General features: G+C 47.3%; 1 protein-coding gene across 3 annotated transcripts in view; it reads left to right on the top strand.

Annotated features, from left to right (window-relative positions):
• Window positions 1-11,735, top strand: part of CD151 (CD151 molecule (Raph blood group)) — a 34,329-nt gene extending 22,594 nt beyond the window's left edge. For all 3 annotated transcript variants that reach the window (XM_017812613.1, XM_017812603.1, XM_017812619.1), the window contains exons 5-9: window positions 3,412-3,486; window positions 5,977-6,081; window positions 6,947-7,102; window positions 8,697-8,783; window positions 9,578-11,735. In XM_017812613.1, coding sequence (XP_017668102.1) covers window positions 3,412-3,486; window positions 5,977-6,081; window positions 6,947-7,102; window positions 8,697-8,783; window positions 9,578-9,637 — 483 coding nt within the window. In that variant the 3' untranslated portion in view covers window positions 9,638-11,735. The remainder of the gene's footprint in view (window positions 1-3,411; window positions 3,487-5,976; window positions 6,082-6,946; window positions 7,103-8,696; window positions 8,784-9,577) is intronic.
• The last annotated feature ends 13,313 nt before the right edge of the window (window positions 11,736-25,048 follow it).

A 25,048-nucleotide genomic window follows, 5' to 3' on the forward strand; every position in this document is an offset into this window, starting at 1 on the left:
TGTCATCTGCCATAGAAAACTAATAATTGTCTCTTGGGAACAACAGGTCACTCTGTCTCCTTACACCACGGGTCCTTTCAGAGTGGCGGGTCGTGACAGGCCTATTGTCTCTTCTTGCTTGTGCTCTGCTTTGGTTGCTGTGAGTAATCTGAGATAGGGCTGTACTTGCCAGGGCTGGGTGAGCCTGGCTGGGGGCCTTTGCCAGCTCTGAGCTCAGACAGTAATCCTGACAGCTTCACTGTCACCCCAGGGTCTGTGCCAGTCGGTCCCAATTTCTCTCTGTACAAGAGACCCCTGTAAATATGGGAGGGAGCGGTATAAGTGGCACTCTGCTCTCCCCAGTGCTTTCTTTTTGCTTTTAAAAATGGATTTTTGACAGCTTTGGGTGCTGTTTGTAAAATGCATATCTGGTATTTAGTTTGTTTTTCTGTTGAAGACTTGGGAAGCTGTGAATTTTTTTGCTGCCTTCTATGTAGCTATGAGTTCTATGGGCCCACTTCAAGGCTTTTCATAGTATTTCATTGCTCATCACCCACAGCTGTACTGCTGTTTTTATGACATTGCTTTGTTAATTAAGTGCTCTGCTGAGGCTTGGGCAGCAGATGTGGAGTTTCTCTGGCTCCATGAGCAGGCACGGCAGTGGAACTGCGGCCTGACTGGCTGTGATGCTGCATTCCAGCTCTTTTTAAGCAGATCACTACTATGTTATACATCAGTCAAGATGCAAACAGGAGTCTCATCAAATAGACCCATCAAATAGAAGACCTTGCATATAAAGAGGGAAGATGGCTTTCTTCTGGATTGTCCCCTCACACTACCTCTTCTAGTCAGCTACCTTGGACAGGGAGAAGGGAACACACAGGGGTTATGATTCCTGTTCCTGCTGCATTTCAGCTTGAAGCCCTCCCACTGAAGTGACGTTGCTGATTTAGGAGTATAGTTGCTATATATCTCTTCAGGTAGTAGAAAGATACCTCCAGATAATTACTTGGATCGTTGGTGGGTTGAACTATTTTTTGGGTTATTCAGAGAAAACATGCTAATGTTTGGTACTTCATTCAAACACTTGAAGCTGGATGGAAGCAATTTGGACCCTGTAGATCTTGAGACACCAGATAGCCCTGACTCTGGCTTAGAGCCAGGGTAAGAGTAAATTTTGCCCAGAGCCCACCCGGTCCGGGCATGTGTCTGCTACAAGCCTTTGGGTGATCACACATTTCTGACTTGAGAAGCAAGTAGGGCATGTCCCTACAATTCCATGCCAGAGCTGGCCTACTCCTCCCACAGCAGACCTCTAAGAAAGCCCTGCAGCTATGGATGAAGAGCAGGCAGAGCAGCCCTGTGCTCTGCATGTGTCCATAGTGAAAGCTGCTGCTCCCCTATATCAACATGATACTTGGAGGTGGCCTTCAGGGAACAGTGAGACTGAGATAAGGATAATGGTGGAGTGTATCAGTAGAGACAGGTTGAATTCATGGGTGGTAGGTGCACTAACCTCCCTGACAAGGTTTTACAAGGGCCTTGTGACTCAAACTTTTCAAGGTCTGCTGTGTGGTGACACAGCTTCAGCTCTACCTGAATGTTTCTGACATTACACAGAACAGGGAGAAATAAATAAGCTCTCCTGTTCGTTGGTTGTTCTCAGCATCCTGCCATGCTCCTGCCTCCTTCTCAGCAGAGAGATGATGTCAGAGCAGTTAAGCATAACTAGGTCCCAGCAAAAGAGAGTCAGCGTTCTGTCAAGGCATGCCAACCCTTTCTTGCCTCCTTTCAGTCTCCTGTGAATGTTGGAACCAGCCTTTAGCTATCCTGCTCCCCACTGGGTGACTCATTCCCCTGGTATGAATGAGTACCTTGTACAGGCTGCAGAGATGGTCAGTGATCATCGATCGGGCTGGGGAGTGAAAGACTGAGATTGTGTGCTCAGATTAAAGCTGGGTCTGCAGATAAAACCCAGCTGTCAGTCCTTCACAGCTGATGAATCCCAACAGGGTGAAAGAGGAAGCCTGAGTGTTTGTGTAATTCGAATCCTGAAAAATGGGCTTGGAAACACCTGGGGAAAAGAGTGCACAGTGGGAGTCTAAACCTCATGCAACTGAAGGCATCTTCGCTGTGTAGGTCACCTTGCTCTGCCCAGGTCTTCACAGTCCTTTGAGAAGGGAGAGATGGCTTGATGTCTAGTGACATTTTTAGAGAGCCCTTCACTTCATGTCTTGACAACAGACCTTTCAGGGGTAAAACAGAAAATAGGTGATACTGTCCTTGTTCTGTCCTGGGGAGGTCAGGTCTTTCAGGGACTTAGCGTGAAGTTCTTGTTACAGCTGGAACTGATGTCTGTTCAGCTTTATCTACAGAAAGATGAATTTAGTACCAGTCATAGAACAGCCTGGATCCTTAAAGAGGCTGTTCATTGCTGACCAGAGGCAAGGCAGGGGCTGTTTATTAAGATAGGGGGTCTCCCTGAAAATCTGTCTTTGACCCTAAGGAGGTAGTGGCCACATCACCCTGTGTCTTCAGGGCTGCTTTGTCCTTTTAATCTAGTATACATATTCCTCATGAGTTTGGCTTCCCTACTTGTTTACAGGAATAGGCCTCCCAAACAGTTTTTGGTATTGTCCATATAATTCTCCTTCTGGTAAGTAGGGCATGTCCCTTTCCATGTCACTGCCATTAAGCCCTTTTAAGAAATAGTCATGTTCTCCTTTTAGTCTTCCAGGAGTTCTTCTCACTTTGGTTTTGAGATATTAAGCTTTTCCCTCTAGATCCTGGTTCAGCAGAACATATAGTCACAATCATGACTGTGAGGCAGTGCTGAAGTCCATCCGCTTCAGCAGTGCCCCTCAGCCTGTGGCTGAGTCCCACAGGAGTCACGGGGAACAATAATCTGTGGTCTGTGCTTAGCTGCTCTGCTGTATCTTTGCAAAATGATTCCTTTGTGGCTTTACTGAATCATCATTATAATATAGATTGCACCTTAGTAACTTGGTAAAATGCCCCAAACAATATCAAAACAAGCAAAAGTTGGGGTTTTTTTGTATTGATGTCAGAATCAGATGTTTTCTATGATACTGAGTGCAGTCATCAGGTTATCCAGCAACCACTTTCTTTTGTACAGTGATCTTATCTCAGTTGCCTGCACTTTTCCACTCTCTATATCCCTCTGGCTCTTTGAGTTAAACTCACACTTGCCGGTGCTTGTTTTCAACTATCCTGTGGTTTGGTGGTTTTCTTAACCTGTGGGATTGTTCCTTTCTTACCCTGTCAGGGTCTGAATCCCAACCCCTGCCTTTGAACACTGCTGAGGAAAGGATCGATGAAGACAGTCAGGCATTTTACCAGCTAATGAAAAGCTGGCTCACAGCATCTCCTTACATTCTGTTCTAATGTCCTGCTTTTCCCATTATTTTACAGTACTTCATATTGCTGCTGTGCATCTTTCTCCTGGAGATCATTGCTGGAATCCTGGCCTATATCTACTACCAGCAGGTGAGTGGACAGTAGACCTTAGGGACTCAAACGAGGGAGGGAGAACAGCTCATTATAATCCCGTTTCTCCAGCCAAAATTGGTCTCGGAGGCTTGGGACCTAGGTCTGGTTGTGGTTCTCCTTTTCACATGTCAGTGCTCACTCTCCTCCCCATACAGAAGACCTTGGATTATTTACTGGTTTAGACAAAGCAGTGGTGGTTACTCTAGGGAGGCTGCTTAGCCTTGTTGCTCATCTCCTTCCTGTGGTGCACCTTCGTCTGGTGCTTTTCTGCAGACGCTTGTAGAAGACAGTTTTTGGTGCTATGTAGATCTAGGAACTCTCCTGACACCATTCAAGGCATAGTGCAAGCAACTGAAATCACATTAGTGCCACTTGGTATGTTCAGGACATAGCTTGCTGCATCCAGCAAGCTACCTGCCATGCTTTGAACTGGCAAAGACAAAGCATTGTCCAGCTGAAAGGTCCTTTCAGGTCAAGAAGTTTTTGAGAGCTTTACTTAACCCAGCTTAAGCCCAGCTGAGGGGCTGGAGAAAGAGCACAGGCTCCCAACAGCTGCAGGTCTAGCCTGGCACTTTTTGCAGTTGCTGAGAGCAGAGGCTGAAGTAATCGCTTTGTTTTTAAAGGGCATTTAACCACCAAGGCACAAACAGCCTGTGAAGTTGCTCTCATGTCTGGAAATTGATTGGAAATGGCAAATTAGGATTGTTATCAAGTGGCTGTCTGAAAAGCAGCTGAATTTCCCATCTTGTTGACTTCACTGCCAGGATTCCTTGCCATTCCTTTTTCTCTTGGGCCTTCTGTGCTTCGCCTTGCTAAGATGGGCCCTGGTGGTTTGTGAGGAGCCAAAGAACTGCGCTAGCTCCTGCCCAGAAGGGATCTGGGGTATGAGTGTGCATATTTAACGGGAAAAGATCAATCCTGGTAGGCATGGCAGGAAGCCAGGGTCTGTCCATCCATCTGTGCATAGGCATGAGGTTCATATGTGACAGTGGATGAAGAGGAGCTGATCCTTAGGTTGAAATAAGGGACAGCGTATTTGGAACTGTACCCTTGAGTGCTTTAGGTCGCTTGAGTGTGTCTTTGATCAATAACTGCACTTCCCCTTTCCCTCTGGCCGATAAATCCCCCTTCTCTCTTGGTTGCAGGATGCTTGCTCTGTTTGCCACTGTTTTTATTTCAGCCCTCGCTTTGGTGTCTAAGGCTTCTTGCGTGTGTCTGTCTAAACCGGTTCTTTTGTTATCTCTGTTCCATGCTGCAGTTCTGTCCCGTGAGCCTGCAGGTAACTGCTTTTCTTCCAAGCAATAATTCTGCTAATGGACTATCCCCTTTATTTGCCTTTGCCTTCCAGTTGCTGAACCTTTTTCTTTCTTTCTTTTACGCTAAGTCCTTTGCGTTTCCACAGAGCTTCCCGGCCCAGGATCTCCAAGCATTTTGCAAATATTAGTGAACAAGGCCTCATATCAGCTCTGTGAGATAGGTGTTGTCGCCATCTGACACATGGGGTTGGAAGAAACAGTGTTTCAAAGGGAGAATAAACTCCAGACTGTATTTTGCACAGTTTGGCATAAATGGATGTTTGACCTTTCATCTACTACTTACTGTGTGGAATAAAAGGTGCTGCTCACCTGTTTCATTCATTGACTCCATCTAAAAATCATGTTGACATTTTCTGGTCTAGGAAAGTTGCTGCATGAACCAGGATGACAAAAAAAAAAAAGATCTGCTAGGATGATAAAAAAAAAATGCAGCTCTTTGGTACTTTTTTGCTGACGTCTGGATGAGTGAGAAGAATTCAAAGAATTCATCTAGCTTAAAGAGTCTCCACATGAATAAGTGTTTGAATCCAATCACCTGAACATGCCAGTGGTTTATGATGATGCTTTCAGAAATTCTGCTCTTGCAAAATCAGATTTCATCTCTCTATTACCAAGAAAGGCCTTGCAGTAGTTATGCAGTCACACACTTAATTCCCTCCCGTGGCATCCTTTTTGAAGCTAATACAAGAGGTATTCAAACTATATGGCTTCAGTCCAGGATGCCAAGGACACTGATTTCTTCCTGCTCCTGGACAGAGTGACTTGGGTTTTAGTATTTTGTCCCAGGCTGAGGGAGAAGACTGCACATGGTGTCACAGGCATATTCATGTTTAAGCAGGCACAGTTTTATATTCCCTTTTGTTGCAGGCATGTCTTGGCAATCTTACATATTCAAGGTGAGGAGCCATATGGTGATGTGCAACAGGGTTTGAAATTTGGTCCCAAAACACCTCCTTCCAGTTATTAAAACAGAGGCAAGATCTGTAATCATTTGAAAATAAGCCTGTCCAGTCCAACCTTGGAGGATTATCTTGAAGGAAGCTATAGCTTCCACTGGGCTCTCTGCTCTGCTCTCCCCTTGGAGCAAAGGCAATAAAACATGCAGAGCTCTGGGTCACTCCAAGGAGTGAGTTTGCCTAGTGATTTTATCCCATTTGTCTCTTCCATTCAGCTGAGCATGGAGCTGAAACAAAATCTGAAGAACACCATGACCCAGAAGTACCGGAAGGAGGGAGAAGAGAGTGTTACCAGTGCCGTAGACAAACTGCAGCAGGAGGTAAGTATCTCTGCAGGCAAAGAGAACTAATGCAGTTGCAGGGCTTAAAACGAAGCATACAAAAGGCATCTCTTGACATCCAACCTCCAGGTATTTCTTCTGTATGCTGAGTGCATGTTCTTGTCCTGATTCAAGGCAAAGTTGGGTGAGGTGCAGGGCCTGAGCCATGCAACTGGCAGAATTGCATGGTGTGATCACTGAATTGCAGTAGCACTTGGGAAACAACATCTGAGGTGCTCCCAGTGAACTGGAGCTGCCACGTCACTCTGACAGCTGTGTCTACTTCCCAGTTCAAAGCTTTGGAGAAATTGCTGACATTTTTCATTAAACTTCTCAGTACTCTAGAGAGCAAGATAAAATGAAAGAAGAGCCCTCCCACCACTGCTGTTCACTGTGCCTGGCTCAGAAGTGGTTCAGGTTGGGGCTGCCACAGTTCTGACAGGTTTTCCCACAGAAAGGACCCTTGTGCATAGGCACTTTAAAAGCAGCGGGGTTGCTATACACGTACTGCCAAAGCAGGTGCATTTGTGATAGTAACTGGTAATTAAACTTGCCCTGTTACCATCATTAACACTCTCCAGTGATTAAGAGCTGAGGCAGCTGCAGGTGCACTCTGGTTACAGCTCATCCCAGCAGTAACCAACAGTCACAGCTGCTGAAGGATAGATGAACCTGATATTAATGACCATCTGGGGGATGCTTAACACAGAAGTCACTAATAATTATAGTAGCCTAAAAAACCCAAACCCATGAGATAGCTGGAGTCCCTGCAAAGGAGGGTGAAGTCCAGATCTTGATGTGGGAGGCTGGAGGGAGAAGGAGGTTGTGGTGCTGAAGGCTCAGGCTTTGCTCTCTGTGTGTACAGTTCAAGTGCTGTGGGAGCAATAACCACACGGACTGGGCTGACAGCCTGTGGATCAAATCGTCAGAGGCCAACGGGCGGAAAGTCCCAGACAGCTGCTGTAAGACGATAACTGACCTGTGTGGGCGAAGAGACCATCCTTCCAACATCTACAAGGAGGTAAAGAGAAAAGGGCTTCAGAACCACCTGTCACAAAGTATCTAAAGGAGGTGGGCAGGGAGTGAGGGTGTTGGGTTATTAATGCAAGGTATATCAGTAGGCTTCAAAGTCTGTAGCATGCCTTAGAAAGCTGAATTCATTTCTTTAGCTGAGCATTCAGCCATCTAGGCTATTAATTTATATGTAGGTATAGGGAAAAATACTAAATTATATTTGTTACCACTGAGTACATTAGTAATGGGGAAAGTGGGAGAGGTTGTTGGTTCTGGCAGGAGACTTGGGATGCAAGTCCTACATTTGACACAGCTTCCTGTGGTTCTTCAGGAAGAAGGCTTTCCCATAAGGTTTGCCTTTTGGGCAAGACCCAATGAGGAAGTAGTGCAGGAAGCGTCCACGAGCTGATGAGGTGTTTCCGAGAGTGGAAACCCACAACCATTTGAGGAGCAGGGCTGGCAATTCCCATCCTCTCTCTGTGCTAGGTGAAGCTGGAGGCAGCTGCCCAGCTGCATTAAGAGAGGCCCTGTAGGCTACCAGATGTTTTGGTCTACCTGAAGAGGAGAACAAGCTGAAAGAGCAAGTTTGGATCCACAGTCAGATGCTGCATATCATGATGTGAAGTCTTAGAGTTCATAAAATATTTAAGTGGCTTTGGGGAAGGAAAACCTAGAAAAGGGTCAGATAGGGAACAGGAGTATCTACTTCATATCAGGGCAGCTGGGTCTGACTATAAAATCTAATGCTGGTGTGGGAAAAATGAGGCATTTGCCAACCCTCCATGGAGGGCTGTGTGCTCACTCCTTCCTTCTGGCTGCATGTGTGTGTGTTCGCTGTAAACTCCTGGGGCAAGAGGGCCCCCAGCATCCTTGGGGCACTGCTGTAGCCTACACAATAAATCCCCCTGATGTTTCCAGTGAAAACCTGTCTCAAGAGTTAAACAGTTTAATTATTTAAAGGAAAAAAAACCCAAACAGAGCAACAGAGAATGCTCTTGCTGATTTAATTTTGCCTTCTGACGATAAAAACTTGGGCCTGAAACAGGGAGGGAAAGGTCATGATGCCAGCCAAGGATGCAGTTGCAAGGCAGAGGCAGCCAGAGCCTGGTGTTCCAGGTTCACACCGAAACTCGCTGCTGTCATAAATAGCAGCGGGAAGAATTTCCTCTTAAAAGGTTCCTGTTATTTTAGTGATTTTGTACTGTATCCACTCAGCAGCGTTTCCTTGGCCTTTTGGCCTGACAGGAGTAAATATCCTCCCCAGACATGTGCTAGGCAGTGAGTGAGGGAATCTTTCTCCACGTATCTGAGAGAAGAGTGGCATGCTCTGTGTGATGTGGCAGGTTTTTCTGCATTTCTCCTGCCCAGCCAGCAGCCACCTCGGGTTTGTTCAGTGGTTCTTGGGCCAACTGGTCCAGAGCAATACAAAACGTGATGCAGTTCACATCATCTGCGTCGCTTTTCCAGTGGTACTGGGGGAAGAGGTTGCTCACAGACACCACCTTCAATAATGTTGCTTTCACGTGTCACAACCATGGGACTAAATTAAACAAGAGGTTAAAGTGAAGCTGACTTTCCATGTCCCTCCTTTCACCCTGCAGAGCGGTTGCATTACCAAGCTGGAAAACTTCATTCAAGAGCATCTGAAAATTATTGGGGCAGTGGGGATCAGCATTGCTTGTGTGCAGGTAAAAGGGATGGGTGGAGTTTTGGGGTTGCTGGGCAGAAGTTAAAGGAACCCCTGAGCCAGGGGATGGGAAAAACATCTGGTGTTGTATTGCCCTTCCTTGCCTGGCAAGAAGTTGCCAGGTACTCCATGGACCCGAGGATTCACCAGCTCCAAAGCAGAAGCCTTTCGGCCAGTGTGGTCAATTCCCTGCAGGTATCCAGCGGGGCCAGGGGGACAGTTCTGCCCGGGCCATGGGAAGGGCTGTGCCGGCCATGGCGGCGGCTCGGCAGCCCGAGGGAGCCCTCGTGTGGCCATGTGCCGTCACTGCCCGCCCAGCGGGGGAGCCGCTCCACCGGAGGGGCCTTCCTACCCCGGCTCCTCAGGATTATCCTAAATCATCCAGAATTTCTCCCTCAGCTGTGTCATATTGAATGGCAGCCCTGTGGGTCTGTCATTATTTTGGAGAGGGTGATGAATAAAAGGGTAGGATATGGGTGTCCCATATCTATAAATAGAGAGGAGAGCACAGGATATTTTTTTTCCTGATGCAGATGTGTCTGGGAGTTCGTCGTCTTCCCCTTTGTTCTGGAAAGCAGCCAAATTACACCCCAGGAAGCTACTGGTGGTTAATTACAAGGATTAGCACAGATTACGTTCTCTCCTGCTGCTTATTGCAAGCTGGAGTGTGGTACCGCCAGGCGGGAGCTGGCTGCTTCACCAGCCAGAGGCCAGACTGCTAGTTTGCAAGTGGCTGCCTCCGCTGCATCCATTCTCTTTTTTCATATATTTCTTTCTTCTCTTTTCACTCTGTAGATCTTTGGGATGATTTTCACCTGCTGCTTGTACAAGAGTTTAAAGTCAGAACCATATTAATAGCTGTGGGAACGCTGTTGCTCCCCTTCTGCCACTTCCCTTAGCACCTGCCAACCTGACCACTCTCCATCACCACCACCAAAGTGTCTGTAACCTGAGGACTTGGCTCTATAATTAAATGCCTTTAGAACCACGCACCGCCTTACCTGCCCCTCTGGGGGAAAGTCACCCTCCTTGTTGTGTACAAGGCAGCCGGGAGCTCAGCGGGTCCTCTTCCATGTCAAGAAACAAAAGAGCTGTGGATCTTCTGCTAGAAGCTTTAGTGAAACAGTCCCTTGTTATAACTATGAAGCAAGATTTATCCAAGGCCACTTCTCTTGAGGCTTCTCCTGAGCCAACATGAAGCTATCAGAATGCTGTACAAGAATCACGGTTTGCTTTCTGAGAAGTGGCTCAGCAGCACTGGGCATTGACACTGAGGACAGATGATGTTTCTGTGCTGAGCTGGAGTCAGAGCTGAGTTTCTCATACATGGAAGATTTCTCTCCCTCCTCCGAAGAGTACACCAACATCCTAACACAGTTGTTTTCCATCTGAGAGGATGCCTGCTTGGCTGAGTGGGGCAGGAGCTACTTGTCCTGCTAACTGGGAGCACAGCTTGGTGCAGCTGAAATCTGGTGGTGACTCTCATGTTGCCAAGATGTGAGTGCCTTAGGATTTCTCAGCACTTCCTCCTCTTCCTTGAAGCTTCCCCCAACACAGTGCCATTAGGAGCCACAAGAGGCCTTTTTCTTCCTACCAATTCTGATGCAAAGATGATGGACTACTTTCTAATTCTGTCTGTCTTCTAGCATAAGTGAGAACACACTTCCTCCTACCTATCCCCTGCTGAGGTTTGGTGAAGAGCTGGTCTGTTTGTGGGGCTGGCATATCTTGCTTCCCTTTGGCCTGTTCAGTTAGGGGAAATACCTTCTTCATCTGTTACCATACATGTAGGGACATGCCCTTGGCTTGATTTTTCTAGTTAAACCCTCCAGGCTTGCCTCCCTTGGGCAGGAAATGAATATATACAAATGTTTTATCAGCCTCCAAAGACCTCATTAATCAGCTGAGGGTTTTCTGGCTTTATCTGGAAGCCCACTTTACTGGTTACTGCTGAGAAAGTCAGGAGAGTCAGTTTGAACCAGCTGGCCCAGTATACTTGGTAAATTGGTAGTGTTAGGTTAACTGTTTGCTGCAGTGGAATAGATTTTAATTAAATATTGTCTGTGCATTGGGATGGCAAATCCATTGCCACACATACAGGACACAGACATCACTGCTGCCATGGACTTGGTGCCAGCAGGTTCTCAGCCTGAATTCATGGTATCTTATGTACCTCTCATCCCTCATTCCTGGTGTGCCTATTATACTCATGAAGCAGCAAGGGCCATGGGATTTTGGTGTTTCTGAGCAGTGAAGACAGGCTCAGACTTCTGTAAACAAATTTATTCCCTCTTTTGGGCTTTTAGCCATACTGGCTGAGCCCTGTCCCTGGCAGCAGACAGCCAACACAGGCAAAATCATCCAGACCACTAAAGGGTCTTGCAGCATTGTGGGGTTTTTGGTTCACAGAGCAGAAATCTTGGACTGGCACTAAAGGGTGACATGCTAAAATTCAGAGCAGGTCAATCTGAAACTCCCTCATCATCAGCCCCAAGAAATAATCCTTGACTAATGCTGAAAAGAGAGGTGGAGGAACTGAGGTGTATCCTTGGTTCCACAGCAGTAGGAAAGAGAGGAAAGAAATCTAAATTATTGTGTAATGATCTAAAGGAGAAATCTCTAAATTATTTCTTGTTTTATAGTAAAGTTCCTTAACAAGTATTGACTACTAACTAAGAGGAAAATATTGAGCATGTTGCTTGAAGCAATATTTCTAGTTTCTTAAGCATATCTTCATAGCTGCCTTTGCCCATTCCCTTCAAAGACATTGTACAGGGTTGGGAGAAGCCAGGAAGAATGAGATATGAACGTTGGCTTTTGTACACTGAGTTGTTTTATACTTTTTCTCTGTGTAACAATATTCATTGCTTTTGGATTTTTTTTAACCCAGTTTAAGTTGCTGGCCAATAGAAAAATAAAGCTTAAGGTTCTGTACTGACTCTGTGCAGCAAAATTAAATGGGTACCATATGCCAGGTGGGTTCTATGGATGGTTCAGATCCTGATGCTGAGGAGCCAGCTTCTACAGAAGAAGCCAGTCTGAGGCACCAGCCTGGGAAGGAAGCTGGGGGAGAATCTGCTCCACGTCCCTGACCTTGCCAGCCTGGTTATGACGTGCTGCCATGGGGTGCTGCAGGCTGCTCCCTGTGGCACCAGAGGCTGAAGCTGCAGAACCTCAGGGCACGGGGTAGTGCATATCAGCTGTGGTGTGTGCACCCAACACTGCTGCAGGGTCTGTGCTCTCACCCTTGTCACACAGGCTACACCTCCTTGTCGCAGGCCGAGCTCTGAGGCAGGCGCGACAGGGCCTTTGCCATCAGGTAACATCCAAATTCACCGTGATGGCCCTACTGCCACCTGTGGTTATTAGTCAGGTCTGCTTCAGAAGACCACTTGAGGCTCTCAATTGGCTCAGGGCTCTGCTGTTTCCACTTACCACAAAGACAGTGGAAATCTTTCCCCTTTTCCCCCTTGGCTACAAAGGACAAGGACTACTGCAATGGGGCAGCCTCTTCCTACCACAGTGGGTAGCAGGGCGTGTGTGGGTGCTGGGTCCTGTGTACAGTTTGCTTAGGAGTAAAAGGGGAAACAATGCTGCATGTCCACCTAGACGCATTCCTGTGTAGCCTAATCTAGGTGACCCTGTCTCCAGAGGGGGCTTGGATTGGGTGATCTCCAGAGGTCCCTTCCAGCGCTAACGATTCTGTGACTCTGAGTGTTTGCTCTGTGCTCTGTAGAGTAGCTTGTGGCCACCTTGCATCTCAAAAAGAGGGAGCAGGCGTGTGCCCTCTGTTATTGCCGTTTGGGATTTAGGGTTGGGAACGTCCCGTTGCGGGTCCCGGCCGTGCCGCTGTCCCGGCCGCAGGTGCGGGGCGCGGCCGCGCGGTGGCGCTCGCGGCTCGGCGCTATCTCCAGCCCCAGGGGCGGCCGCAGGTCCCGCCGCTGCTCCCGCAGCCGGAACAGAGGGGTCGCTCCTGCCGGGTCCGGCAACGCGCCTGATTTTCATGCCTACGGCAAGGCACTGGTCTCGCAAGACTGAGGCTGACAGCTTGACCTGGCCAGCACTCGGCTCGGAGCCGGGATTTCTGCCAAAAACACCACCAAGTGTGTTTGCCTGTGCGGAGGAGGCAGGCCTGGGTGCCTCAGGATTGGCGAGGTGAGACAGTGCCCCTGCTGTGGTACTTACTACTGAGGGGAGGGAGCTGCATTCCTGGGATGCGTTGGGTAAGACAGGAAAGTGGTCCTGACCCATTTATAAGACCTTGTCCCAAGCCCTGTTTTCAGGAGAGGTGAGTTTAAAGTGGAGCACAACGAATAAGGGAGGGCTTGCGCCGGAGAGCTGTTTGCCGAAGTGGGGCTGGAGGGGCAGACAGGCTGGTTCCTGCCTGCATGATAGCAGTGGAGGTGCAAAAGGTGGCATGGATGGCTCCGTGCTGTGTCCAAACAGTTCTGCTGCACAGAGAGAGAAATGTCCACAGCACTCTTCCTTACGCTTTGTCCTGTTCCCCTCTGTGTCCTTAGGGGTGCAGTGTGGCCACCCTTTCCACCCCCAAAGGGAAATTAGCACCCCTTCTACAAGACTGTCACAGGGTGGTGTCTGTGAAGTCTGTAGCACAGTGTCTTTAAGCATGAAGCAATTGCTTAAAAGGGATTTCTCTTTTTGTTTGAAATGTTGCCTAAAATCAGCTCTTAAAAAAAACTCTAAGACTCAATTTGCGAGTTTTAGCAGGCAGGCATTGTCTTATTACGACACTCTGCATGATCACAGCAGGGTGGGTTCTGCAGTGTCTGTGATCAGGGTGCAATTACCATCTCACAGCATCCCTGCGGGCCCACAGCCTCAGGTCTCTTGCACGCTGCCACCTCTCTCGAGGCAGGAGCACAGGCTTCTCCCCTTTGGAGATCTGGAGTGTGCTAATTGCCCTTTTCAGCAGTTAGCTCAGCCGGGGGTCTGCTCTCCTGGGGGGCCCGAGTGGTCAGTACAATTTGCTCGGGAATGAAAGGGAAAACAGATGTAGCAGTAAATAGTTTCTGCGAGGGTCCAGCTGTGGGCAGTCACCCTGTTCCTTTAGCTTCAAAGAAGACACAGGTATTTTATGAAGCTCCCCTGCCGGGCTGCTTCTAACCCCAAACCAGTTCACAGACCTGCCTTTTCTTCTCCTGCCGTTTAATCGAGAGGAATTTTCCCTGCAGGGAGGCCTTGGTGCCCTTTCTTTCGCCATTTGTGAAGCCTCTGTTCTTAGTGGTTGTAATGTCCTTGTTTTCCTGATGGGCTGGGATTAAGCACAGCTGTAGTGGTGGAGAGAAAAAGTCGAGACTCGGGCAGTGATACTCTTCTCCCTGTCGGGACAGGACAAATGCAGCCTGTTTGGGAACTGGCAGAGGAATGCTCTCTCCTTTCCTGCCGTAAAACCTCCCCAGGTTTCCATGTGCACGTGGGAGAAGATGCTGGGTGCTCTGTGCTGCTCCTTGTCACTCACCATGGACCAGCGACGGGAGCTGGCTGAAGCAGCTCTGCTGCTGAATTGGGGCACGGGTGTGCATGAGCAGGACTCCCAGCTTCTCTTGGCCCAGCCGATTTTGCTGTGGGGGCTCTGGGCTCTATTAAAGAGCAGTTCCGCGGGCTGCCGGCCCTGCGCCGTGTCTCCCCGGGAGCTGGTCCTGCAGGAGGAGCACGTCTGCCTGTCCCTGCTCTTCGCCAAAGTCCGGTCAGGAGGGAAGGTGCCGATGGCACCACCCAGCTGGCCAAGGAGACAATGGGCAGCAGGTTCATGTGATGCCTTCAAAAATGACAAATCCCTTGTGGGATGGGAGCATAATGCCCTTAAATGAGCTATAGTTACATCCACAGCAGGGATGCCGATGCCCACCAAATGCATTCAGTGACTTATTCCAGCACAGCAGACCATCAGGCAAACTGGGGTTTCAAAGTCCTCTTACTCCTTGAAAAGGAGGCTGCTCCTTCTGCGTTCCCGCTGCCTTGCATTAACAGAAAGGATGCTACATGTGCCAAGGCCATCAGGATCAGCAGCTTTCCCTCTTCTGATTACAGCTCCCGCCTGCAGAAAAGGAGCTGCTGAGCATCAGGTATTTCCAGGCTCCATTTTTCTGAGCAGTGAATTGTCTTGCTGACAAGCAAAGAGCAGTTTCTACTCGCACAGTGTGTAAAGAGAGCCCAGTGCCCTGACAGGGCCTGATCCTGCCAGTGGCTGCTGTCTCCCCACACTGGGACAGCAAAAGCCAGCCCTGTCCCCTGCAGTCCCAGATGTGACTGATGACTGTAGCACGTGTCCCTGGCTGCCATGGGGGAAACATGAGGGTTGCTCTGATCCCCTCACACTCCTCTGTGGTTGGAGGCCAACCCAAAGCAAGCACTGACTCCAGGGTGCAGAGGTGTGGGGCGACGCTTTACAGCTGTGACCGTATGTGTGTGTACCTACATCTACATATCTCCTGCTATGCTGGAGGAGTTCCATTGCCTGCAGGAACTTATATACAGGTGAGGGTTATATTTCTTATTTTGCTCAAAATTCTGGAACCCCTTTACCCCAGGAATCTGCCACCATAGAAATGTGTTCAGTTATTCCAGAGCCATGATTGCCTTCTCCCTTCTCTCCAGTTCCTGTTTAGTCAGCTGTTTACCCTCTCAAACAGTCTTTAGTGACTAGTTGCTTTCCCATGTTGTTTTACACACTTTGATTTCTTGCTGCCCATTTTGGGATGCAGCATTAAACAGTGATGGCCTGAGATGTGAGGCATAAGGCTCAGGTTTTGGGACTCCAACTGCTATCTCCATTCCTAGAACGTGTCAGCTCAGTTCCTCACAGACTGAAATGACAGCTAATGTCACTACAAAGTGACATCTGAAGGCATGTCCCTCCAAGCCCAGCTCTTATGGCTCCTCTCTTGCATGCTATTCTCTGTTATATGCTGAGCATTGTTAGGCACTATTTTATATTTACCTAAATTAGATCTTGTCCCATTTAAACGTGCCCTACTGAGATATCCCAGGCTCACTCACATTTTGTCCTTTCTTGCATTTTCCATCCCACTTCCATCATCCTTCCACAAACATGATCAATGTTATAATTTATTTCCTTCTCCTCCTTTCTCCCTCTCCCACCACCCTTTTCCAGGACTTTAATGAAAGTTTTTAATAGCAGTCAGTTAAAGGCTGACCTGCTCTTTCCTCTGCTGAATGCCTCGTGCTCTGCGGATGGGCTCATGAATGATTCAGTTGTTTGGGCTCTAGCTGGCAGCTGTGACAGGATTACTCAAAAGAAACATTTCATGTCCACACTTCCGAATTGAACAATCCTGAACTCTAGAATAGGAAGTGGAGCCCTAAATCATGGAACAGCAAACAAGATTGCATATGTATTAAATATGTTTTTCAAATGTATTTTACAGTTACCTTTCCATAGGTACTGTCACTGGATGGGGTTATTAAAATCACAGTTCTAACAAATCTGGGCTCTTGGCCCCCTTTACACCAAAAAACTGATTCTGCCTTCTGGGAGCGAACTGAATTTAAACAAATGTGGGCGAGAAGAGGCAGCATTTCACAAGCAGAGCAGTGGGTTGCTGGGGATGTGGTTAAGGTACTGACTGGAATACAGGAGCTTGGTGTTGTGTCCCCAGTTTGCCTAGGGGTTTGAGGATACCTCTTGCATCAGGGTTTTTGGCAGAGCTCATGACCCCTTTAGTGAAGTGACCAGCTATTCAGATGGTGGTGGTGCTGGTGCTGGATGGGAGTGGAGGAGCAGACAGCATCCTGCACCTGCCTGAGTGAGGGCTGAGCTCCTTTGCACCTGCGAGCCCCCTGCTAAGCACAGCGGACAAATTCCTAATAGTGTTTTCTTTTCCTTGCCCTCTTAGATTCAGAGCTTCCTTTTAGTGTCCGTTCAAGCTGTGCCAAGCCCCGGTCACAGCTGCATCACTTCAGTTCTGCCTGTAACAATAAAAATATTGCTCCAAAGGAGTTATGACCCTGCAAAACTGCTGAAGTCTGGTGGCACTCCTCTTCTGAAACCAGCAATGGGAAATGCACATCATTGGTGTCAAACTGCAGCTTCTGGTTTAGAATCAGTAATTTTTTCTAGTTTTGCATAGCCTGGAGCTTTGAGTAAACTTGATTCTGTTCTTGCAGGCAGAGGTTTCTGGGCTGTGGGTGCAGATAACTTCCACTCTTCACTGCTGGAGAGATGCTCTTGTTTCACTGCATTAAGATTCAGAGTCCTTCCCAGCGTCAGGGTCCAAGGATGCTTGTTGTCTCCCAGGGGAGGACCATGTGCTGCCAGCCTGTGGGTTAAGTGGAAGCAGGAACTAGGCTAGAGCAGAGAGCGAGTTCAGGGTTTGAGGAGAGGAAGGCAGTTCCTGCCTCACCTGCTTAGAGCCAGTTTGGGGGAACAAGTTCACCTTTCCAGCCCAGTTTTTAATACCCCTTTTCTCCAGGAAAGGGTCCTGGAGGGAGAAGGCAGCAAACTACAGCCCTCTCAGGTGTTCCCACCTGCCCTGCGCACAGACCCTGCAGGCAGAGGCAGCCTGGCTGGCATACCTCCTGGGCAGGGGTCAGAAACAACGGGCTGTAATCAAGCCAGTTATGCTCTAAATTAAGGCATAATTGAGCTAATGGCTTTTTTTCCAGTCTACATTGTGGATAACCCATGAGCTGAACTCCGAGCTTCCTTTTGAGGTTTGTAGGAGGCAAATGTTCACCCCTTGTTTCCTCCAGCTAATTAATCCTGTCCCCAGTCCCTCTAGAGGTGGTGGGAAATGCCCCTGGTTGCTCTAAATTAAGCTGATTGGTACATGAGGGTAATTTGAAGGCTTGAAGCTGCTTCCAGGCGACTCTTTGCAGGGCTGGGTCTTCCCTTCTGCCCTTCTAGTCCAGGAGGGGGACTCTAGCACCAACAAAACGAGCCTGGAGTGGGAGATGGACAACCACCATCCTTCCCAGCCACTGGGGTCCTTCCCTCCAGACTAGCCTGCAGAACAAGGTCTGTGCTGATAGCGCTGGGAAGCCCTGCTGGCAGGCTTAGTTTGAGGCTGCTGTTTGCTGCACTGACAAAGCTAAGGCTGAGAAATCACCTGCAAGTGAGTGCAAGTCAGTTTTAGACCTGGTGCTCCCAGCTCTGAGTTCTTTGTGGTGGCCCTGAGCTTGGTGGGAATGCCCACCAAATTCTCCCCACTGATTAGCTGGCGGCGGCCACCCTCTCTCGCAAGCCCCCTTTTCACCAGTTGCAGTGGCAGCTCGCTGGTGGCCCTCTGGAAGATGTCAGCCTGAGGCTGGGGGATGAGCAGCAGAGCCAGGATCAGGCATGTGGCACCTGGCCCAGCGCCCTGTTCCTGTGCTGTCCCTGTTAGTTGCTGAGGAGCACGGCAGCCACGCTCTCCTGCCCTCACAGGCAGCTCGCAAAAGCGTCTCAGCTCTTTCTAGCCATTCAGCCCCAGTCATCTGGTGGGATTAAATCCAGCCTGTATTACATCTACCTAAAAGTTTCCTGGGGACGTGGGGCTCAGCTGCTCCCTGGAGTAGCATCTCACATTGCCTCTGTAACTCAGGTACCAACATGACTTTAATACAACTTTTTAAAGTATGCATTTGTATCTAGTAAGCCCTTGAGTACAGCAGAGTCCCTTTTATATTGAAATTCAGGATCCTCAATAACATTTTATTATGAGGATTGCTATTTTTGGAATTGCTGTTACTCTGTTATGAGCAAGGCACCTAACATCCTTCAATATGAAATCATTAAGGGCACAGCAGAGTTCATTACAGGGGCATTTCTCTGGATTAAGAACAAATCAATACCACACACTAATATCACAGCCAGCTACCTGGCTTTGGTTGCAAATAGCACATCCAGAGGCAGATGCTCCTCTTTTGGCCTCTTGTGCTGTTCTTTCAGTATCTTATTTACTGTTTTCCCCCAAGCTGTTGTGATGGATTTATGAGCAGACAAAATCCAAAGCTTGTTTTTCCTTGAGCTACCTGAATATTGTAGCTTTTAAAACAAAGAAGAAAGAAATAACCAGCTTAAGTTTGTGATATTGCAGTAACCTCATACACAATGTGACTTCCCTGCTTCTGCCTGCAGCAGTCGGCTGAGGGAGCTGGGGGTGTTTAGCCTGGAGAGAGGAGGCTCGAGTCCAAGTTGTATTGCTCTCTACAACTCCTTGAAAGGAGATTGTGGCCAGATGGGGATCGGTCTCTTCTCCCAGGCAACTAGCGACAGGATGAGAGGACATAGCCTCAAGCTGTGCCGGGGAGGTTCAGGTTGGACATCAGGAGGAATTTCTTCACAAATGGGTTGCCTGAGGAGATGGTGGAGTCACCATCCCTGGATGTGTTTAAGGAAAGACTGGATGTGGCACTTGGTGCCATGGTCTAGTTGATATGGTGGTATCCAATCATTGGTTGGACCTGATGATCTCAGAGGTCTTTTCCAACCTAATTAATTCTGTGATTCTGTGAACCCCTCTGGAAGTGGATGTGTGAAAGGGAGTGAAGGTCTGAAGCTCTTTCTGATTACGTTTAGCTGATCACTCTCAAAGTTTAGCGTAAGTTTCAGATGTTTTGAGTTGGGAACATGCCTGAGGGAGGTGAGATAGGAGGAAAAAAGGATGATAATTTATAAGAGGTCTTCAATAGAAGGAAGAGCTCTGCTGTCCAGGTATTCCCTGTAGGAGTCACCTTCTTTTGTGGAAATCTGCCCTGAGTTGAGATGTGGAAGCTGTAGGAGTTTGTTGGCCTGTTGGCATGCTACCCTGGCAAGGAGTGAAGGTAAACTGTTGTGGTAGGTCTGGGGCAGTTTAGCCCCAGCCTCCATGAAGGACGTTCACTCAGGCAGTGCATGACCACCTTGATCCTGGGTGGAGGATCAAGCTGTGTTCTGGACAACGCAGATCCATGTCCTGCACCTGGCCCAAAGAAAGTTTGCCCATCCAAGGTTTGAGACAATGGGTTTAACTGTGTGGATGCCAGGCTGTCAGGAACTACCAGTTGCTCTGGCTGTTGCTCAAACATCAAGAACCGTGTCTCGAAATGTCTCTGGTGTAGCTGAAACGGGAGTTTCTCTGTGGTGCTGCTCCCAGCTCCTGCAGCATGCATTGTCCATTTGGTTCAGTAGCAGCTCGGGTCACTGACATAAAAGCTGCTGAAGCCAGTGGTATTTGTTTGTCCTTCATTTATTAGAAGCAATTATTCATCAGTGGAATTTAATTATTACTTTTTTACTTTTTAAGATGTTGCTTAATAGAGGAAAGCAGCCATTTGTCTACGATGCATTTAATGCTCAGTGGATCCAACGAGGGTTTTCTTCAAGCTGTTTTGACAATAATATTAAAAAAAAAAAATCTAGTTGGAGAATTGTGGAGCTGCAGGCCATCTCTGTAATGATCTGGAGCACTCAAGCCCTTATTAACTTAATGCTTTCATTTACTAGCTCGTTCCTGGAGGAAGACCTCCCAGTCAAACTGCTATTGCTTCTTTAAAAAACTAAAGTTAGTAATTGCTTCAGCTGCACATCTCATTACAAGGAAAGGCCTACAGCCAAGAGCAGCACTCATCTGATTTTTGTTTTCAAATTTTCGGGGGGTAATTTCAGAAAAACCTCTTGTTATACCTCCAGCCCAAGTGTTAGCTATTGCATTGCTACATATGAATTTGTAAACTCAACTATAAAAGTTCTGAGTTCCCACTTTCTTTGGAAATGGGAGGCTTGAGGGCTTGGCTGTATTGCTTGGTTATGGTATTGATGAAGAGCTGGGCAGAGCTGGTCAGCTGGTAGGTGATCAGTGATGGGAGGAGCACATTCTTTTTCATCAGGGCAGCCTTTAACCCTGAGTGGTTGGCATTGCCTTAATTACCATTTACCCCTTGCTCCATAAAGTGGATGCTTCTCCCTTCTCTCTCCTCTCACTGCCTGGGAAGGAGCACACTTTTACACATACTGCTGTAGGGAAGACTTCATTACAAAGAAAAAAAAGGAGGGGAAGCTCTTTAAGGCAGCTTTCAGTAAATAGCTGGAGATAATTGGACTTTAGCTGTGTTCTTGTATCTTCTGGGTTGCTGGGGACAGTGATGCTGCCGATCTCTGAATTGCTGCAAAAGCTCAGGGCAGCAGCTTTCCATCAGCAGTTCCCACACTGGGCTCTGCTTAGTTTCAAAAACTGCTTTTTTAATCTAGTTAAAAATATTCTCTTAGGATTTGAGGTTATATGATAGGGGTCATTCATAAGAGGGAGGCAAGAATACACCAGGGGTTTGGTGATATTAGGCTTCTCCTTGTTGCCCATCTCTGATGGTTTCTGAAGAGTGGGATGAGGTGCCATCTCAGAGGTACAGGCACGGAAACTCAGGCATCGCACTGGTTGCCCAAGGTTCCCATTAACGAGACCGTTTGTTCTTGTCAGGGCCTGTCCCTAAACAGACACTTCACTGTGAAGTGAAGCCTTTTTCTGTCTTTAAAAGACATAAGCAATAAGGTTAAACAGAGACTGGGCAAAGGGAGTCTCCACTCCTGATGGGACCAGCCTAGAGAATGCAAAGAGAGGATGGAAAGGGATGGACCCAAAGTACACCAGCATTCCGGGAAAGATTCCTGTTGAGCTTTATGCACTTGGATCGGGTCTCTGGAGAAATGTTGGCAAGGACAGTGACATTTAGGTTAATCTCTGAGGAAATTCAAAGCTAGAACACTAGAAAATGTGGAAAGCAGCAGCTCAGGAAAGGTCAGCATCTAAAAGTAGGTGCTGAGCACAGCTGTCCTGTGCTCCCACTGAATCACACCACTGATTTATTTAATGTTTTTTAGAAGTAGTTCATTTCTTGGAGTGCTCCAAGTAGACCTGGTTTTATAAGAAGGTCTGCTTCCCAAACAGTGAGTATTCAATGTTCTTTCTTGCTAACTGTAAATCCAGCCCAAGGGGTGGGGTGTGGGTTAATTCAAAACCATCAGTGTCTACAGAAAGGCTTGACCACAGCCTTTGCCACTTGCTTTGAAGTTTGCTGTTAGCTGCAGGGTTCTTGTGCTCCCAGTGTCTGTGGGCTTTTAGCTTTTTGTCTGCTATTCCACGCCTTTCTTTGATCACTGGCTGTTCAGCTCCTAAAAGGCAGGAAATAATGAACCCATTTTATTAAAACATTTGCATTGTATTTTGGAGGGATAAATGAAGGGCTTTCCTGCATGAATTTTCTAGCGTGGCTGTTACAAGACAAAATGTTCAACATGGGAGGAGATGTATCCTGGAGGAAATTGTGGGGAAACTTGTGTGGTGCTTGGGAGCTCGGTGGCTTCACCCCAGCTACGTGTGACCTACAGCACAAGACAAGATGTAGCTCACCTAAAAGGGTGACTGCCAGTGTCTGGAAGATGTGCGTTTGTGGAGGAGAAATTTAATCAGGGCCACAAAACCTACTGCTTTCTGCACATCTTGGCTCTACATTCCCTCTATGTTTCTGAAAGGGAATATGAGGGAGAAAGCAATGAGGGTTTAAATGAGAACTACTCCCATGTAAATATTGTGCTGCTTCCAAGCGCCAGCCCAAAAGCGAAGCCTTGCAGCTCCCTCTGGGTGGCAGGACTCGCTGAAGCCAAAGATAACTTCTTACCTTTTATTTACTTTTATGGCCTTATGTGCTAGAAGTGCACATGGTCGAGGTCTGAGCAAGATCTGAAAGCTCTTTGAGTTTCTAAGGCTTGGGCACCTCAAAGAGCTTTTCTTAGCAGAACTTAGCAATATGAATTAATCCTGGACACCCGAGTGGTGTAAGGCACCACATGCCACCAGGCCATTTTAAGTCACATTGAAGTTAATGAAAAGACTCCCGCAGACTTCAGTGGGCAACACATCAAACCATCCGGCACGGCAGAGACGAAGTCTCAGCCACGTGCTTCCTGCCCTTGGTTTTCAAACATCTCTATTGTGCTGTCCCTATTGAGCAATTAAAAAATGCTTTCTCACTGGCTGGAGGAACTGAATAAAAATCGGATCTGAAAACAGAGCCACAATGTAAATCCTGGTGCGATGCGCAGAAGAGGGAAAGCAAATCTGTGTTCATAATCTAAACAGTCAGACTTAGGTTGAAACATCATTATTTTGGAGATGTCTCAACTCCAACTTGGTCTTACTACCGAGAAGTTTCGGTAGTAAGAAAATCTTACTGGCTAATTGAGCTCAAATGGATTACATGGGGGAGGGGGACGAAGTAGAAATGCTATTTTCTTACTAGGATCAGTACTGAACTTAGAAACAATTTGGAATTAAACTGGAATTAAATTTTAGAGGCAAATAGGCCTCTAAATAGGTTTTGGTGATGGTTCTTTTTTTTTTTTCTGAAAGGGCGAGGATTGATTTTTCCTGTAGGCCCTTTGCAGGGAAAGAGGTAGCTCATGTTCTGTATCCTCACAGTTTATTACCAATGAAATGTAGTTTTGTAGCCACAGGGCTAGTTAGGCATCTCAATTGAAACATACAGCTATGGGGGTTTGTGTGCTGGTTTTAATCAGGACTTTCAGAGTTTTCCTATTTCTTCGTATAGGCAAGAAGCATAGACAAGAAGTCAGACTTGAATATCCACTTCCAGGCTGCATTTAGGGAAAAGTCATGGGAAGAACAAAAACCCAGCATACATTTCTCAGTAAATCACCCTGGGGTGAGACCCTCACAAGAGGTGGTTTTTCAGAGCAAAACTCCTTTTGAAATGTAAGGCCTGAGGCTCATTACAGATAGGCACAAAAGCACTTCCTTCCTGCAGATGGACTTAGAGTTATGATCAAGAGGGGTTTTTTTGTTTAACATTGTCATTTCAAGAATCGTGAAGCTTTCCAAGCACACACGTAGCCTGGTGCTGATGCTCCAGGTAGAAGCAAGATGCTGAACTCCAGAAGCAGATTCCTCTGTACTTTCGTGACCTCAACTCCCACCATGTGTCTCAGGCACTACTTTATTATTTTGATACAATTGTGGTGTGTGAAGAGAGGCTGCGGCCTGGGTGACCGGGGGTGTCTTTTCTTACACTTCCAATTGTGACTGCTTGCTTTTCAAATACTGGGTGTGCTGGATTTGGCTGGGGTAGAGTTAACTCTCTTCACAGTGGCTGATATGGGGCTGTGTTTTGGATTTGTGCTGAATACAGGGTATATAAGATAGAGATGTTTTTGTTATTGCTGAGCAGGGCTTACGCAGAGCCAAGGCCTTTTCTGCTTCTCATACTGCCATGCTGGCAGGGTGGGCTGGAAATTCATGGGATGGTGGGAGAAGACACAGCCAGGACAGGTGACCCAAACTGACCAAAGGGATATTCCAGACCATATGACATCATGCTCAGCATGTAAAGTGGGGGGAAGAATGAGGAAAGGGGGGCATTTGGAGTTAAGGTGTTTGTCTTCCCAAGTAACTGTTAACGCATGAGGGGCTCTGCTCTCCTGGAGATGGCTGAACACCTGCCTGCCCATGGGAAGCAGTGAATCAGTTCCCTGTTTTGCTTTGCTTGTGTGCATGGCTTTTGCTTTCCCTATTAAACTAAACTCAACCCATGAGTTTTCTGGCTTTTACCCTTTCAGTTCTCTCCCCAGTCCTGCTGGTGAGGCAATGAGTGAGTGAGTGGCTGTGTGGGACTTAGGTGCTGGTTGGGGTAATACCACAACACCAGATTAGTGGGAGCCCTGCAACAGTCTTTCAAAACAGATTTGAAAAATTTCCAGAATTTTTTATATGTATAGTGAATAAATGACTGCAGAGGGATACAGTGTTTTTTTTGTATTTTTCAGGAATCTTCCAATTGACAGAATTTTGCATGTAATTAAGGACTGCATATTCAATACCATTTCTCTTTTTTTGCCACTTCTACCTATCTATTGATTCTGTTAAGGGCTCCTTTTTCAGGTTTAGGGAAAACAGAGGCTTTTTTTCTTTTCTTCTGTGTATATGCATGTGTCTTTTACATTGCCTTGAAAAAGTACTGTTGTTGTGAGTATATTTAATGGCTCTTCCCAAAGAGATCTGGAAGGTTAGACAGCAGATCCAATACTCCTGTTATTAACTGCTGCAGAAGGTATCACAGGAGAAATGACAGCAAAAAGGGAATTACTTTCCTAGTTACCAATGAGCAGGGGTGAAAGCTGGGATTTATAGAAATCCCTTGAAAATTTCACTGACTCCTTCTGCAACAGGATTTAAACTCTGCTTCTGATCCTAGCCCTCTGAAGGACAAAACTCTTGAGAAAACCTTTCACATGAACATGATAAACTGTCTGCTTTG

This window comes from Lepidothrix coronata, unplaced genomic scaffold, assembly GCF_001604755.1.
Source record: "Lepidothrix coronata isolate B3197 unplaced genomic scaffold, Lepidothrix_coronata-1.0 Scaffold1, whole genome shotgun sequence".
Classification (NCBI taxonomy): domain Eukaryota; kingdom Metazoa; phylum Chordata; class Aves; order Passeriformes; family Pipridae; genus Lepidothrix; species Lepidothrix coronata.